This window comes from Callionymus lyra, chromosome 10, assembly GCF_982586985.1.
Source record: "Callionymus lyra chromosome 10, fCalLyr1.hap1.1, whole genome shotgun sequence".
Taxonomy (NCBI): Eukaryota; Metazoa; Chordata; class Actinopteri; order Syngnathiformes; family Callionymidae; genus Callionymus; species Callionymus lyra.
Window position 1 is genome coordinate 24,823,772 of NC_141827.1, and position 17,499 is coordinate 24,841,270.

The window sequence follows — 17,499 nt, forward strand, 5'->3', positions numbered from 1 at the left end:
TAGAATTACTCTCTTTTTTATTGAATTACTCTGATTTTCATAGTCATCTCTGCGTATATAAGCGTGTTCTGTTCTTCTGTTACTTCTTGCCGAACCTCTGAGGCACAGCCATGCTCCAGATCTGACCCGGAGGAACCTCCAGGTCGCGGGACTTAATCTGTTCGTCGGGTACCTGCCCTCGGTTGTTGCGTCCAAATCTGCAGAAGACAAACAGGATCATGTTCCAGGTCTCTGAGAGCGCAGACCCCTGCCAAGCAGCAAATAATTTGATATTTCTTTCCTATATAACAGAAACAAATACCTTGTAACCTCCATGTTGCTATTAACATATATATAAGGAAGTAATTCAGTGCCATTCAAATATTAAATGGTTGAATTCAGTGCTTCAAATGTTGAACATTGATTTTTTTATTTATATTCTTACACATAAAGTTTGATGTTATTATCCCAATAATTTAAAAATAAATCTTCTAAATTCTGTATTTTTTAATTTGTAGCCTTTTAAATTCAATATAAAAATGTTGGGATAAATATTTTTTAGTTAAAAAATATGTTCAATAATTAGAATAAGACCATCAAACTCTATGTCAAAAATAATAATAATAATAATAATAATAATAATAATAATAATAATAATAATAATAATAATAATAATAATAATTATAATAATAATAATAATAATAATAATAATAATGATAATAAAAATGATGATTAATGATTCCGAGAATAATTCAAGGCTTAAAAAATATATTTCAATAAAAATATTTGAAATATTAATTTCATTTTCATTAAATATTCTGATGGCACTTTTAACCTTCCACAGAGTCGACTTTTAAGAAGACATTTAAAACGTAACAGTTGATTATAAAACACTTCTACAGCTGAAATAGTGACTCAGCATCTTTTACCGACTGACTTCTTTATCGACTGACGGCAGATCAGAATTAAATAACTGAGACGACAGAATGATAAACTCAACTAAATCCACAAAAGTGATGAGATCATCAACTCTTCCCGAGGCGCCTACTTCTCCGGCTTTGTTTTTTTCTAAGGATAAATGGAAGCATTAAAATGATGAATATGTGGACCGACCTTTGGGGTTGATGGAGGACAGAGTTCCTGGTTTCTCTCTGAGGTCCGAGCAGCAGAGCTTTGAGCAGCGATGGCAGCAGACGATCGTAGGCGTCGCCGTTGATGTGTTCGCTCTCCTGAAGAAACAGCCAAATGATCACATGTTTATTCTTCATGTCTTCATCTCCTCATTGGGTCACAGGGGGCTGCAGCTACCCAGGGTAAGAGGCAGGGGCACACTGAGACATGTAAACAGACAACATGTCATGCACACACACACACTTTAAGACTTTTTAAGTTCCTGAATAATGTGTGTGTGTTTCGGACTGTGTCGGGAAATCGGAGTACCCGGAGTAAACCTACGAATACTGAATCAAACTACATTCTTACTGTGAAGCGGAAGCACCTACGACTATCTCACAATGATGCCCCATTATCATTATTTATTTTAGTTTATTAACGTATTTTCCTTAAAAAAAAAAAAAGAAAACAGAACAAAATTAATGTTTTTAAGGAAATATTTTTTAATTAATAGTACAGTTAATCAGGAGAAAAAAATATTACAAGTAAAAAAAATCTTATTTAAATATACATGAATCTATATAATGGTTTTAATGTTCATTTTTGTTGGGAAATAAAGAATATTAAGAAAAAGTTATTTCAGGTGTAGACATGTAGCTGCAGAATATTTCTTAAAAACACTTTTTAAACTGCTTTTTTTGTTGAGTAAAACCTTTTGTGGCACAAAATAATTCCAGTTAATTATCTTTTCTTCTCAAATGGACGCCTTTATTGTGAAGGGGAAAATGATGATATAGTAAAAATGTACTAAAAAAGTAAATTTTTTTGAACAAACCAAACCATCGACAGAATGTATTTTTATATTCCCACGACCTGAATCCATCCCAGAATGACATGTGTTGCATGTAGAGCATGAATTCTTAATGTGTGTTGTGATTTATATTCCTCCATCACTCGGGCTTTGATAAATCTGTCGTGAAGATCAGTGGAATTTGTGAGCTTAAGTGAAGCGTCGCTGCTGGTAAAATTATTTGACTTCCCTTAACTAGGTTACTCTGATCCAGGCTTTATAAATAAACACATGGCAGCAGTGAGTTGATCAAACTGCTCAGTGCTTCAGAAGATGTTTTTGAGGGAATGAAAACGTGACCTAAAAATGTATTTCCTTCTTAATGACTGAACATCAACCAACTTTTAAACGAGTAAAACTTAATGTGTATCTTATGCTGTCACTGAGTGTGTTGAGTCCAGTTCTGCTAAGGTTTCTGCTTCTTTCTAGCCACAGTTGCGGTGCGACAAATGCGACCAAAAGTCATATTCAAGTCATATTCACTCTCACCATCCCCAGCAGGTGGTCCAGCGCCGCTTCCTCCGAGCTGCCCAGAAGAACCTCATTCTTGTCCAGACCGTTGTGGAGGTGAAGCGCTTGGCTCGCGCCCGCCAGAGCCATCATCACGGCGAGCAGAGTCACGGCGGCCGCTGCGTCCATGTTCCTGACGGGGATCTTTAAAAACGGACGAGGGTTTTTTTTTGAGGCTGGAGTGTCGTGTGCGTGAGTCCAGGTCAGATCTAGTGGAGGACCCAGTTCCAGGTCGGCCTTTTATACACCTAAGAGTTGCCGGTTCGGAGGCCCCAGGAGAGCAGGGGGAGGATGGAACCAGGGACACGACGGGGCCATTTAGCAGATCCAGGGCATTAGTGATGACTGAGCGCTGGGGAGGGTCATTAGGGCGTCCTCTGGGTGGTTACACTTCCAGTTATTAAACGGATAAATCCCTGCAAATGGTCGCGGATCCACCCGTCTCCGAAGTCCAATCTTCTACGATGGATGTCAAATAGTTTACTAATGTTCTTCTAGTTACTTCATTTGCAGACACAAACTGAGTTTTTATGAATAGTATAAATTATTATAGTGTAATTATGTGAGAAACAAAGAATATTTCTGAAAAATAAATCAAATTATTCAATTTAAACATTGTAATAGATGAGATTTAAATTTACATAAAATGTAATGAAAAACTGTTAAATAATTAATAATTTATTTAACATTTATTTCTCAGCAAACATATAATGAAGTAAAAAATACTTAATTTAATGATGATATTAACATTAAGAGTTTGTAAAGTTGCAAACTAAAAAGTATTTATATATGTATTTATTTATTTTCCCAGGTTACCACTGTAGACACTTCTGAAAACATTTTATTAAAAATAAAAGGAGGGAAGTAAGAGCATGATTTGATAGGTTGGTTTTATCCTTTACTCAAATATTCAGACTCAAAGCTTTTTATAATACACACGGAAAAAACAGCTTTTTGTAAATTTTGTATCCATTTATTTTGGTTGAACGATATTATTTATTAACAACAGCAGGAAACTGAAGTTATTGTGAATCTAAAAGCTTAATCTGTTTTTATCGGCGTGTGTTTGTGTGTGTGTGCCGGAGTGTGTGTTGGGTGATAATGAGTCACTTTCCACAATAATGGGGGAGACGTCAACAGATTTGTCTCATCAAAGAAGCTAATGGGTCAGAATCCGCTTAACACCGACCATCGCTGTTTTAGTTGTCGTGGCAACCAAAATGACGTCTTACAGCAACATGTAACAATTAGTATTTATACAGTATTTTAGAATCTGTTCCGAATCTAGACGCAGGATTTACCTGGTGTTTTAAATCAACATGTGTTTGCAACAACCCAACACATACAGTATATAAGAATAAAATTAAACATTAAATTATCTCATGAAAGCTAATTATTGTAGTAAAAACATAAAAGTAACATACTATAATACAAAATAAAGTATTTAACCAGATGCTATCAGAGTTGTAGCTGAATTAATAACAATATAACAGGTAACGAGAAAGAATAATATCTAATATGAAATGGTTTGTGTTTGCAAAGTAATAATATTAAATCAATTACAGGAAAACTACGTTTTTTAAATTTTTATTCCATAATTGGTCCTCAAAAACTCTGCTAAAAATAAGCTTAAATGATTCTATAAAAGCATTATAGAAACATTATTTATTATTTAAAATATTAAGAAACAATAGATATATTTTTACTGTGTCAGATCACTTGCTCGGTTTTATCCTGCCACACACTTTAATAGCATTGTTAAATTAATGGGAACGTATATGGATGGATGTTTTAAAAGACTACTAGACCTACAGGACTCCGAATCTGACTTAAATTTCCAATTTTATTAATGAAAAATAATTTTAAACACGTTTTGTTTCCCTCTATTGGTCACTACATTGAACTGCACGACACTCGCAGTGGGTTCAACATCATTCATCATTGTGTTTCTTCATTTTATTTACAAGGTTAAATCAGTGCAGCCAAACAAAATAAATAAAACACAGAGTCAATGAAAACGGGGAACAAAAAGCGCCATGCAGCTAATACAAGATTGTCCAGCAATAACTTCAGTAGAAACGTCCTCGTGCGTCATTGACCCCAATATTTTAGTGTTTTGAAACATTAAGTGGCTCTTGTGAGTCAGTGTTCTTCTCAGCAGGATTCAATATCAACTCAAATGTCTTGTCGTCAGTTCCGCTCGTCTACTCTTGGATGCGTAAGGCACTTTTTAAAGTAACTACAACAGTTTTACAATATGGACATTGTGTGTAAAAAAAAAGAAAATATTACAATCATGAACTAAATGAGCTGAACAAGTTTGAAAACAATAGTTAAATCAATCTATTTTTAATGTATTTTGCAAATTGTATTCACTTGAGTGGAGAAATTAAATTATATTTTTAAATCATCATTGTTATTTTAAATTCGATTTTCTTCTTTTTTAAGCATATCTGTATTACCTGAAATAGCATATTCTTTATTAAACAGCCATTTGAAGATAATTATTTTTTGGTTAATTCTAATATTAACATCTTAAGTTAAACATTTTAAAAGTTCAATAAAAAATCTCAAGTTACTAAAATAACTTTGTATGTTGTAAAAAGAAGAAAAAAAAATCAATTTCAAGTGAATATAATTTGCTACCAAAATATTTCCTCTGAATTCTTACTTCATCCTATATTTAGATTTGTTTGGTTTTTCATGCTTGAACAGTTCTGCAGTCACGGCATTCTTTCGCGCATTTTTTTTTAACATTCAAGTGTTCTTGAATCAAACATTTGACTTTCAAGGTCATTGAAAATCTCTTTCCATAGTTTACAAAAAACATCCGTTTCAGCCACGAAGCGTCACACTGCTGTGTATTCTACTCAAATAGTGTTTCTCGCCGTTGCTAGCTAGCTCTATTAAAACCCCAAAATATCAGTCGTGTATATAAAAAAAAAGTGTCGATCTTTTCGAAGTTAAGGGCGAAAACGCTCGTCTTCTCCATCACTGTCCGGTCCTCCGCCGCTCTCCTCCCGTGATTGTGCGTTCATGCATGTCGTCGAAAAGCGTCGCCCCCCTGGAACGATCGCCATCGCCGACCCATCAGTTTTTCTCGTCGAGCAGCGGCGTCCAAAAAAATACAGTTCGGCAACTTCTCAAAAGTCGTCAGCAGGCTACGGTGTCGGGTGGTACAGCGCCGCCTACAGGCAGGTGCCAAAACACATCTCAGATGTGCGCACGAGAGTTTGTGTGATCGGGGAAAAAAAAAGAAAAAGAGTCAGGTTACGAAGTGCCGTCAGTCCAGTGCGTGGCCCACTCTTTCTTATGTACAACTCCGGACTTCTCGGTGTGGAACTGCGGTCGGTCCTCGCGAGGGATCTTCACGGCGTGGTACTGAGGAAGCTTGTCTTTGATGTGAGCGCGACGGAAGAAGCCGCACTAGAGGAGGACGGAGGAGAACGTTAGCATTCACGCCGTCCATCATCAGTTCAGAAGACTTTTGTGAGGAGAGAAGTTCTTTCTTGGTTAGACTTGTTGCAGTCTGTGTGTGCAAACATTCACTGGAACATTATCTGGCATCGACCGTCTCACTTTATTGACTTTAGTTGCATTAGCTCGTGTTAGCATAACAATGTCTTTACTAAAAGTAGTTAACAAAACACTTCAAAACAATATTATGAGATAGAAATAGTTCTTATGTAAGATGTAATACTCTATTTACTATATGCATTTACTAAACACCACTATTTTATTTTTTAAACTACTTAAAATAGCCATGGTACTCAAACTAAATAAATTAAAATTGGTTATATTTAAGCATCGTTCAACAATAAGGTAACGTCATGTCAATATTATTTCTTTGTTGTTGTTGTAGTTGTTTGAAGTGAAGTTACTATTTTTTAAATAAAATCTTATCTAAAACAATTCACAAACTTTATTTATAAAACTCACCTAAAAAATGCTTCTTAACTGTGATTCATGTTTTGTACGTCAGTCGAAAACAACTGTTTTATCCTTAGTGTTGCCTTCTTTGGTCAATATTACAATAAATAAATACATTTGCAGTGGTTGAAGTCGTTCCTCTTGACACAAAAGCAACACAAGGGATAAAACAATTGCATTTGTTTTTGGGCCCTCAGGCTACCGTGACCCTGTGGTAACACAAGTAAGTAAGTAAGTAATTTATATTTATATAGCGCTTTTCCAGACCAGGGTCACGAACGTTTAAACAATCAAAACAATACTCAATAAAATATATATATATAAAATATATATTCTTAAAAGGTCAAGATAACTCTGGGAACAACACAGGAGTCTCAGAAAATTAATATATATATTTTAACTTCTGTTTTAATGTTGTTTCCCACTGTTTAAATCTGTCCATGTGAGGATCTTGAATGTTAAGAAATAAGTCTTGAAATACAATGAATTATATTATTGTTATGAATCATCTCACTAAGATTCTCAATAGAAGACGTGAATCATTTCTATTTTAATAGTGACTACTGGTAAATAAGTTTATTGGCACTTACTTTAATAGGTGTTTAGGGAAATGCATTTTAAACTACATCAAATGCTGATTAATAAAATAAACACATTTTATAATGATACAAGATTTTCTGGAACTCCTGTGTTGTTCTCAGTATTATCTTGACTTTTAAAGTATATATTTTATTAAGTATTGTTTTGATTGTTTAAGTGCTTTGTGACCCTGGTCTGGAAAAGCAATCTATAAATACAAATTACTTACTTACTTACAAATGTATTTTAATTGGAATGAAGATAAAATAAAAAATAAAAAGTACATTTTAAAAAAGTGACAAAAGTAGCAAAGGAACAAATCCACTCTGCAAAAACACTGCTTTAGACGATTGGTTTGAAAGCGGCTCATGTGTTAATAAAGGTCATCTCTGCACTCGTGCACTACAGTGAGTCTCACACCACAGCAGCGACAACTTTACCGCTCGGGGGGCGAGGAGGGGAGAGCAGGCCGGACCGTCGGGTCATTATAGCTCCGAAGCCTGCTTCTCCACCTCCGAGGGCTGGACCCCCAGGTGGGCCCGATAGTACTCCGTCTCATAGTGCGGGCGCGGCTGAGTGCGCTTGAAGAACCCGCACTGGGGGGAGTGAGCGAGAGAGGAAGTGAAGATTGGATGCGAGAGGAGGAAGAGAAGGAGGGAACGTTAGAGGAGGGAATGGAATGATGGCGAGGACAGTTAAGAGACTGAATGAACATGAAGAGAGGATGGAAAGTGTCGCCGGGCGTCTCTTTACCTTCCACAGTAAGCAGACCAGCAGCGTCAGCAGAAGGATTCCTGCCAGGACGGCGACGATGATGATCCACCAGGGGATGGAGTACTGGTCCACGAGACCGGGCTCTGGATAGATCATCACTGGAACCTTAGAACGGAATCATGGTTTGAATAGATGAACGGCAGCAAATAGAATACATTTTCTTGATGTTCAGGATTACCATCTGGATCCACAAACCTTTTGAAGAATTTATCAAGCTCTAAATCAAGCTCGCTATATTCTTGGTTTGAGCTTCCATCACCACTGTTTCAGCATGCTGCCCTAATATTGTTAATTTTTATTTAACTTATATTACCATTTATAATACATATTGTACAGCGTTAAATAAACATAATGCTTAAAAAAAATTATCAAATTATATCTACAAAAAATCTATATGACAAGGATGTTAGAGAAAAACAAGAGCCATTTATTTTTAGGATTTTTTTGTAGTTTTTTCGTACACAGTTTTAAGTGCAAAATAAACTAATTGCTTGAAAAATTATATGAATTATATCAATAAAAAAACATGCACAGAAATGATGGGTGGAAACAAGTGACTTGAAGAGGACTAGACTCTCTCATGCTTTTCTTTGTTGAAGAAAAACAAGAACCAAGGTGAAGGAATTTTGTTGGGTTTTTTTGTACACAACTTTAAGCACTTAATAAACACAATGCTTAAAAAATATCAAATTATATCAGTGGTAAAAAAAAATAAAACATACATGATGTAGAAAAAAATCAGGTTGACTTGTTCGAAAATATAGAGCCGCTTTTCTTTTAGGATTTTTGGTAGTTTTTTTCGTAAACAGTTTTAAAATGTTTGAAAAATTATCAAATTAAATAGATAAAATACATTAAGGAAAATTGAGGTTTGGAAACAAGTGACTCGACTCTCTTTTCGGTCTTTATAAGTATAAGTATGGGACGTCAGCATAGGGATTATTTTATTGTAATTCAAAAGATGTGCAATTATATCGACGGGCCAGTTACAATTATATTGTGGGCCAAATTTAGCCTGCAGACCATGAGTTTGATATCAATTCCAACAAGAAATCTATTTCACTTTGAAGTAAATTTTATTTTGATGTTTTTGTTGCATCAATAAAAACTAAAACGTTGTTTTAAATAAAATAAAAATGTTTCTCTTTTGTACCTATATTTAATTCAGTCGTCAGAATTCTAAATGTATTACAACAGCTGACTTATAATACTATATAATATCTAATCTAAGTTTGTATTCTTCTTGAGCATGTGTACCTGCGCAGCAGCATCTTTCAGGACCAGATGTTTGATGCTGGACTTGACGGTGATGTTCGCTCGGACCAACAGCTCCAGAGCACTGACGGCTGGGAAGTCCTGAAGCACAGAAAAGAAGATTTTATTTTAACGAACCAGTTTGTATCGTTTGCCACAAACGTTCCAGATGTTTCACCTCGATGAAGCTGCTGTTCCACAGTCGGGCGTGGATCTTCAGAACCGCCTGACCGGAGAAGCTGTGGAGTGGACACTGGATGAGGAAGCATCGAGCCGATCCCAACAAACAATCCTGCGGAGAAACATGACGAGAATCTCAGGAGTCGAACGAAAACAATCACAGAAAGATGCAACTTTATCGTATGAATCAGTGATTCTCAAAAGTGTGGCTTTTATTTAACTAAACTGTTTATATTGTTCTACATGTGAGGTTCAAACTTTATTTTCTTTCTACAATATATTTTAATATATTACATTTATTTGGGTCACATCTTCTAATTTCTAATTTTGTGGTTTCAGAAACCAGACCAGAACCACAGATTATTTTTCTGAATTGGAAGTAAAAGTGTATCAGTACTAACTATGAATATATATTTTCTTAGGGTTAATTAAAAAAAATATATAATTTCTGTATTGAAAGGTTGAATGTGTATTTTTTATAAATAACTAAAATAAAATACTTGAATACTTTCTAATTTGTTTTTAAGTTAAAGTTTGATGTTGCAATAGTTTAAAAATATTTATTCTAAATTCAATATCTTTAAATTCGTAGTATTTTTAGTTCAATATAAAAATCTATTAATAGTATTTTAGTGCCACCAGACAACATTTAATTAAAAAGGTTATGAATTATAAAGTATTGAATTTATGTGTATAAAAATAATCCTTAAAATATAATTAATTACTATCATTTAATATTATAAATATCATTTTTAATTTAATTGTATTATTTAAATCAACTTTTTACTTTTTAACATAAATCTTTCAATTTAAAAAATCCAACCTTTTAATATTAAAAAAATAGATATATTATTGAATTAAATAACAAAAAAACAACAATTCAATGCCTAACCCTTGTGTTATCTCTTGGTCAAAGTGACCCTGAGGCCCAAAAAACAAATGTGTTTGAGATATCCCTTGTGTTGCCTCTGGGTCAAGGTGTTTTTCACCTAATGGAAAAAAATGTCACAAAACTCTATGAGTTAATAAGGATTAAGGTTCATATTTCATTTTGAAAATGTTTCATTTTTTAAATCAACAGTATATATTTGTAATAAAACTTTTCAATAAACAATGTTTAAACTAAATTAAATTAAATTAAAAACGAATCCAGAATTCAATAATACAAAATAATTGCTTAAAAGCTTTAAAAAATATAAAGTTTTTAAAAACCTTTAACTACAATTTGAACATTTGACATTAAATTAATCAATTAAATATTCCAATTGTACTTATAATATATAACTATTATATTTATGTATTTTTTAACATGCTAAAAATGCAGTAAGTGTTTGTGTTATTAACTCACTAGCTTGCGAGACTTCCTCCTCTCTGAAGCCGCCACAGCCGGAGTGGTTCGTCCATCACTGTCCTTGCTCACGACTTGACCTTCGTCGTCCGGGTGGGAGCGTCGCCTCCGGCCCCCCTGCTGAGAGGATGACAGCGTCCACAGTGTGAGGATGAATCACCCGAGCGTTTGGTCGCCTTTCCTGCTGCTGACCTGCACGGACGTCGGTGGTGGCGTGGGCGGAGGCGAGTCGGGCAGCATGAGTGAGTTCAGGGCCGGGGAACACTGAGCCCCCGTGTGACCTTGGAAGTTCATCCTGGCGGGGTACAGGAGCCACTTCCCGTTGGATAACTCGTAGGGCCACATGATGTTGAGGAAGGCGGATCCGAGGGTCTGCAGAGCTTGACCTGGATTGGACACCTGCAGGTAGAGATGACAGATGATTTAAAGTATTTTTTAAAAATACACTTTTTGACTCTGATTTCCTCCCTCACCACAAACTCAAAGTCCACGGGGCTGCCCACGTCCTCCAGGCTGGTCATGGCACTCTCGCCTCGCACTTCCCCGCTGAAGAACAGCTGGTGAGGGTTGGTGAGCCTGAGAAAACACAAACTCAACATCATCATCATCATCATCATCATCAAAACTGTAGCCAGAAGCGCTGCTCACCCGATGACCGACAGGGGGAGCTCGATCACCACTTTGGCGAAGGCTGCCACAGGAAGCAGGTCCGACTGTTCGCTGATGCTGAAGAGCAGGTTCAAGACAGAAGAACATTGAAGGTTTGAAAACAAGTGGTGGATATGTGTCATAACTTACGTGCTGAGAAGAAGATCTGCCGTCAGCTCGGTTGTCTCTATGGTGATGCCGATCGTGCTCAGGCTTATTGAGAATTTCAGCTGGAATGAAGCAAAACTATCTTCAATAAAAAGATTTTCAAAAGTTCCCATGAGCGAATAAAAGTGTATAAACATAGAATTTAGATTTAAAAAATGTATCTTAAAGTTACAACATCCGGATTTGAACCCCCAGCACTTGAGAGTGACCCTGTTGTCTTACAATTTACACAATGTAACAACCTTAAAAAATTAAATAAGCTATGCCCCTGCAGGCCGAAGGTTAGCTCTTGACAGGCCAAATGTGGCCCCCGAGCCATCAATGACGTCAGGTTATTCTTCATTGTATTGTTTTACATTTCTTCATTTTAACCTCATATGTTACTTTTTCATTATAATAATTGTACTGTAACTTATATTACTTCACGATATTAAGTATATATTTAAGGGGTGTGAGAAAATATCGTTATACCAATATTTCACAATATTTAATTTCACAAGTTTTTTTTTCAAATCATGTTTTATCTTGATCATATGTTTATGGTTTTAGATTTCAAGGAAGTGTGTGTAGTGAATATTTTGAAATTGTTTTTCTTCTATGTTTAAAATTTCCAATCAATATTCAATTATTTACGGCGTTAATTAATAATTTTTGCGTTGCAATTAAAACTTCGACCAATAGATGGCAGCAGTCATTAAGTCTCTACAGCTAAATAAACAATGGAATTCTTTGAGAACCCAGTGATGACTGAGGACTAGAGGATACAGCCGACTTCAGCAGCTTTTAAAGCTGATGTTTGGACATATTTTGGTTTCAAAACAAATGAAAGCAGTTACGACCTCATCAAGAGTCATGTGGTCTGTAAATTCTGCAACACCAGAGTCAAGTACTCGACAGTACTACAAATATATTATTGTTTAAACATTATCAGGATCTATATTTAAGATCATGGCTGAGGATGGATTCAGTTCTTACCGTGGCGTCTCTTTTCATGGGGTTACCTAAATCGCATTCAACCGCCGAACCATTCTGGTTCGCTTGACACCTCATCTGAAATCAATTGGTAATTATTGTTAATAATAATCTTTTTTAGTCAGAATTCATCAGTTCAAAAAAGTCCCTTCATTCCGAACCTGTGGTGGGATCCTGGAACCAGCGTATGATAGAGTTTTGGGAAGTGAAATGAGCAGCTGAGCAGCATGTGCGTCGTCACCGTCCTCGTCTGGCCTCTCGGGGTCAGAGGGCAAGTTGGTGACGGTGATCTCCAGGACCACCACCCGCTGGTCTTTGAGCGAGAAGACCTGGACGTTGTCCTCGTCTCTGCATCACAAGGGAGTATTTGAGGAAACTTGGCATGATTTATCTTGAGTTTTAACTCTTGCAAACTGCACGTCATTGAATTTTGAATCACTGAATATCCAAATAACATGTTTTGGTTTTTTTTAACATGTAATGTAAAAAAATGTATATTAATTGTTAAAAAATAAATAAAAAAGGAAAATTTGGTAGTTCCTTTTCATTTAATTTTCTTTTATATATATATTCACATCATTTGAAGCCTTTGTCTTTGCATATTTATGTAAGATATTTAATTCTACTTTTAACATGTTTTTTATATATTCTTAAATGTTTTGTAGTAAATTATTGCATAGAAGTATATATTATATAATTATTATGCAAATATTTATTATATTTGCATTAATGTATATATTTTCTTTGTCTTTTTTCGTATATGTGACTTGAAATGTATGTTTTTTTAAAACTAAGTACTTAATTTATCATTTTCTTATTAATAATTTTCTTAAATGGTAATCTGTATAAAATGTTTAAAGTATTTAGTCTATTTTTCAAAATAAAGATCAATTAAAAAGAGATTATTAGAATAAACCATAATGTCAGTCGAGCACAGATTAGCATAACTAAATGTATTATTGACATCACAAATAAGATTTGTATCGGGGCTATTCGTCGCTTAGCAACAGTCACGCAGGCAACCGTTAACAGCATCCAAACCAGCTGCCGGCACAAACTGAGCAGTGTGTTACTAACTTTGGCAGAGGGGTGAAGAGGTCAGAGGTCAGAGGCCGTGTTCCAAAGCGGTAGCTCAGCTTCAGGTTGCTCTGACAGATTTTGTCATCACCGCATCCCTCTCGCAGGAAGTTCACCTTCAGGGAGGCAAACGAGACGTTAATAAAATAGTGACTCGGCAGGAAGTTCAATAGACTCAAAAAATCAGTTTGACAACATAATCTCGTATGAGTATGAGGAACTCAAGTTTCCTCCCACCTCAGAGTGCAGCGTGTTGGAGGGAGACACGTTGAGCACAGGCGGAGTTTTCTCCAGATGTTTGGAGTGACGGCGAGGAGGGACGGGTTTGATGGTGTGAGTGATCGCTAAAGAGATGGGCCGGAGTTTGTCACGAATGTTCTCCTGCAAAGAGATGGTAAAAGATCAGTACACATAGTCAACAGAAATATTTTGGTTTTTTAAGAATTATTATTAATACATATACAGATTAAATGTAAAAGGAATTGAGTATATAAAAACATATAATCATAAAGACTACAATCGTGTTGCTTAATAATAGAAACGGTTTAATATACTATAATACACAGTTTATATACTAATAATATATTAAAAGGAAGAAAATGTTGAAGAATAAATTAAGTATTTGGTTTTGTAAAAATAAATATGTCGAGTAACATATGCCTTAAGAAGAATATATATATTATAATACAAATACATTTTAATAGATAAGAATTCTATACAAATATTATTAAACATATTATAATAGTAAGTAAGTAAGAACGTTTTTTTTTTATTATTGTACAGCGTCCTTTGAAGACCAGGGTCACAAAGTGTTTAAACAACAGAACAATACACAGTTAAAAATACTTTGACATTTTAAAGGTATATATAACAGAAGACAATGGATTTTTACACCATGTTTAGTAATATATTGAAATGAACAAAAACAATTAAGTATTTTGTTTTCTAAAAACAATTTTTTGAGTAACAAATGCCTCATTTGAAAATTAATATACATTTAAACATTTGAACATTTATAATACGTTTTACAAAAACGCTTTTAAAACCCTCTAATTGTTTTATAATATTTTCAATTGTATTTCCATATATCTTTTGCATATGTTTGTTCACTTTTACTTTTTCCTCAATAAATTCGAACGTAATCATTTTATTTGATACAAAAAATATACATCTTTATTTTCTTTCATTTGGAAATACAGTTACTGGAAATACTTATTTTTGCTAAACAAAATATTGTATTCTTTATTGTTTCCTTTTTTCATCTAAATGTATTATTAAACATGGTTTTAAATAGGCTGGTCTATATTGTTTTATTCTTTATGAATGTTGTTTTGTTTTAAGATGTTGTAAATAAAAGGGTGTTACTCACATGGAGCTGGAATACTGCGGTGGTGCATCTGGGAACCTGCTGGTGATGCAGCTCCACTTCCTCTGTCTGAGTATATTCCGGCTCCAGGGAGCTGCGACCCAGGAAGTTGACGCGATGAGGAAGACCCAGCTTCCTGCGCTCAGTGTCAGCTTCAAAGTGGACCACGAGAGCTACAGAGGAGAAGACGGGAGAACAAATCTCAATCAATTTAACAATAAAGCATTTTTTTAAATGGTGATGTAGGACGGTTGAGTTTCAGCTGGAGTCAAACCTCAGTACAGTGTCACGCAGCTGTTGTTAAATCCTAATAAACTGTCTTGTTGCCACCCGGTTTGTTTTACTCCGAACTGTAAATAGAATATGAGCCAACAACGATCGTGGAGGGACTTACTAATGTGTGGAGAGTAGTGTTCTGGGTGGGCCGTGAATGCGAAGCAGGCCTTGACCTCCACGCTAAAATAGTCAGCAGGTGAAGAGTGACACGAAACAGGTCTTGTGTTATTAAATATTTTCATTCAAATAAAAAAAAAAATAATAATTATCATGCAAAAGATTTCTTTCTTACCAAACTCCGTCTCTTCCCTTGCAATTGTGCTGCTCCAGATCGATGTGTTGTGGCTCGATGGATATTTCTCTGAGGACGTGGATCACTGGGCGAGACCTTCAGACATGAAACTCACAAATTAAAGATCATAGAAACATAAAGTTTTTGACTTTTGCACGTGAATATTTAGTTGTTCTATTTATATATTACTGATAAGAGAGTTTTCGTGCTATTTAACACTCTCCAGATAAGACGTTTTGATCTAGTATAATGTGGCTTGAAAGTGTACAAGTCTTTTAAAGATATAGTAGCTGAATTACCTGAATAAAACCACAGAATTGTTGAGAGAGCCCACAGCAATATCTGGATATTGGTTTTCATCAATATCCAAACCACCTGAAATTGAGTATCCGAAGCGCGTCACGTCAAAGTCGCGACCGTCCAGCACCTGATGGAACGCAGACACGGTAAAGAGTCAACAAATATTCATGTATTCATATCATATATTTCATACATTATACATAATATCCGTCTGTCTGTCCGGAAAAAAAAATACTCGAAATACTCCAGTTTACCATCTGGATCGAGGGATCATTTGAAGGATTTGTCACTCCTTTATAGAGAGTGACAGCGACACTGTTTTTAGTGTGTGTTACGTGAGCAGGTTACAAAAGGCTGTCCATTTGAGATCATTTTTACCTCAACAATGAATGATGTCAAGTTTATAATAAATGTTTGGTAATGCTAGGTCCAGTTTTGTACTCACCTGAGCTGGTTTCGTTTCGATTCCAGACTCTGAGCCTCGGTAAATAAAAACCTTTCCATTTTCATCAAACGGAGCTCCGACTGCAATATCTGACAAAACAGAAGGATTACTTGTACACGATATATTCATATAAGCTGTTGAATTTATCTCGATCTTCATTTTCTTGGTTTTCTATGGATCAAAGATGCTGCTCTGACCTCCGTATCCATCTTGGTCCAGATCTCCAACGTTGCTGACGGTCATTCCGAACATGGAGTCGTAAGTGCCGTTGAGACGAATGGGTCTGGCTTGGTCGTCCCAATGTCCGAACGGGTTCAGGTAAATGTAGACCGCACCGCCGATCTCGGCCTTGCGGTCAAAAAAATTGGGTGCTCCGACGATCAGGTCGGTCCAACTACGGAGAAACAGTTTGCACCAGAAAATGAAATGATTATTCTTGTAGAGTAGATAAGTACAGCCAGTCCCTTTAAATGCATTTTGAAGAATTAAAGTTGTTGTAAGCTTGTATAACCAACTCACTGCATTACCATAATAATCAAGTTTTTTATCGAACCTAAATTCTTTACAGAGACGACACAAATTTGCAAGATGACTATGAACATGTTGACTAGGGATGATGTGTCAGGGTTACTAGGGCGGATGTGCAGGATGACTAGGCCAAATGCTAAAGGTGATAATGAAGACTGTTCAAGGTTATAAGTGCGGTTGGCAAGATGACTAGAAAAAATACGAAAAGGTGACCACATGACCAGGGGGGATGTTCAAGGTTACTTGGGCAAATGTTCAAGATGACTAGGAATAATGTGCAAAGGCTGGATGTTCCAGGTTAGAGGGGTGGTTGTGCAAGATGACTAGGAATAATGTGCAAAGGCTGGATGTTCCAGGTTAGAGAGGTGGTTGTGCAAGATGACTAGGAATAATGTGCAAAGGCTGGATGTTTCAGGTTAGAGGGGTGGTTGTGCAAGATGACTAGGGATAATGTGCAAAGGCTGGATGTTCCAGGTTAGAGGGGTGGTTGTGCAAGATGACTAGGAATTATGTGCAAAGGCTGGATGTTCCAGGTTAGAGGGGTGGTTGTGCAAGATGACTAGGAATAATGCGCAAAGGCTGGATGTTCAAGGTTAGAGGGATGGTGGTGCAAGATGACTAGGAATAATGGGCAAAGGCTGGATGTTCCAGGTTAGAGGGGTGGTTGTGCAAGATGACTAGGAATTATGTGCAAAGGCTGGATGTTCCAGGTTAGAGGGGTGGTTGTGCAAGATGACTAGGAATAATGCGCAAAGGCTGGATGTTCCAGGTTAGAGGGATGGTGGTGCAAGATGACTAGGAATAATGGGCAAAGGCTGGATGTTCCAGGTTAGAGGGGTGGTTGTGCAAGATGACTAGGAATTATGTGCAAAGGCTGGATGTTCCAGGTTAGAGGGATGGTGGTGCAAGA

General features: G+C 36.0%; 2 protein-coding genes across 7 annotated transcripts in view; both read right to left on the minus strand.

Annotated features, from left to right (window-relative positions):
* On the minus strand, nt 1-2,642 carry npffl (neuropeptide FF-amide peptide precursor like). The gene is made up of 3 exons (XM_087801149.1): nt 2,432-2,642; nt 1,093-1,208; nt 1-197 (listed from the first exon to the last, which is right to left on the minus strand). Exons 1-3 carry the CDS (start codon nt 2,579-2,581, stop codon nt 80-82), a joined length of 384 nt encoding a protein of 127 aa, XP_087657275.1. The 5' UTR covers nt 2,582-2,642; the 3' UTR covers nt 1-79.
* A 1,751-nt stretch (nt 2,643-4,393) lies between these two features.
* itga7 (integrin, alpha 7) overlaps nt 4,394-17,499 on the minus strand; it is a 36,103-nt gene continuing 22,997 nt past the window's right edge. For 3 of the 6 annotated variants that reach the window (XM_087800721.1, XM_087800719.1, XM_087800723.1), the window contains 19 exons: nt 16,259-16,455; nt 16,062-16,150; nt 15,616-15,743; nt 15,317-15,412; nt 15,143-15,204; nt 14,752-14,921; nt 13,620-13,763; nt 13,383-13,498; nt 12,467-12,653; nt 12,309-12,383; nt 11,316-11,395; nt 11,166-11,243; nt 10,991-11,093; nt 10,710-10,916; nt 10,518-10,634; nt 9,168-9,281; nt 8,993-9,091; nt 7,715-7,840; nt 4,394-5,878 (listed from right to left, as the gene is read on the minus strand). In XM_087800721.1, the coding sequence (XP_087656847.1) occupies nt 5,723-5,878; nt 7,715-7,840; nt 8,993-9,091; nt 9,168-9,281; nt 10,518-10,634; nt 10,710-10,916; nt 10,991-11,093; nt 11,166-11,243; nt 11,316-11,395; nt 12,309-12,383; nt 12,467-12,653; nt 13,383-13,498; nt 13,620-13,763; nt 14,752-14,921; nt 15,143-15,204; nt 15,317-15,412; nt 15,616-15,743; nt 16,062-16,150; nt 16,259-16,455 (2,344 nt within the window). In that variant the 3' untranslated portion in view covers nt 4,394-5,722. Of the gene's footprint in view, nt 5,879-7,401; nt 7,558-7,714; nt 7,841-8,992; nt 9,092-9,167; nt 9,282-10,517; nt 10,638-10,709; nt 10,917-10,990; nt 11,094-11,165; nt 11,244-11,315; nt 11,396-12,308; nt 12,384-12,466; nt 12,654-13,382; nt 13,499-13,619; nt 13,764-14,751; nt 14,922-15,142; nt 15,205-15,316; nt 15,413-15,615; nt 15,744-16,061; nt 16,151-16,258; nt 16,456-17,499 lie in introns of all 6 variants that reach the window. The other 3 variants (XM_087800720.1, XM_087800718.1, XM_087800722.1) reach the window with 2 other exon arrangements.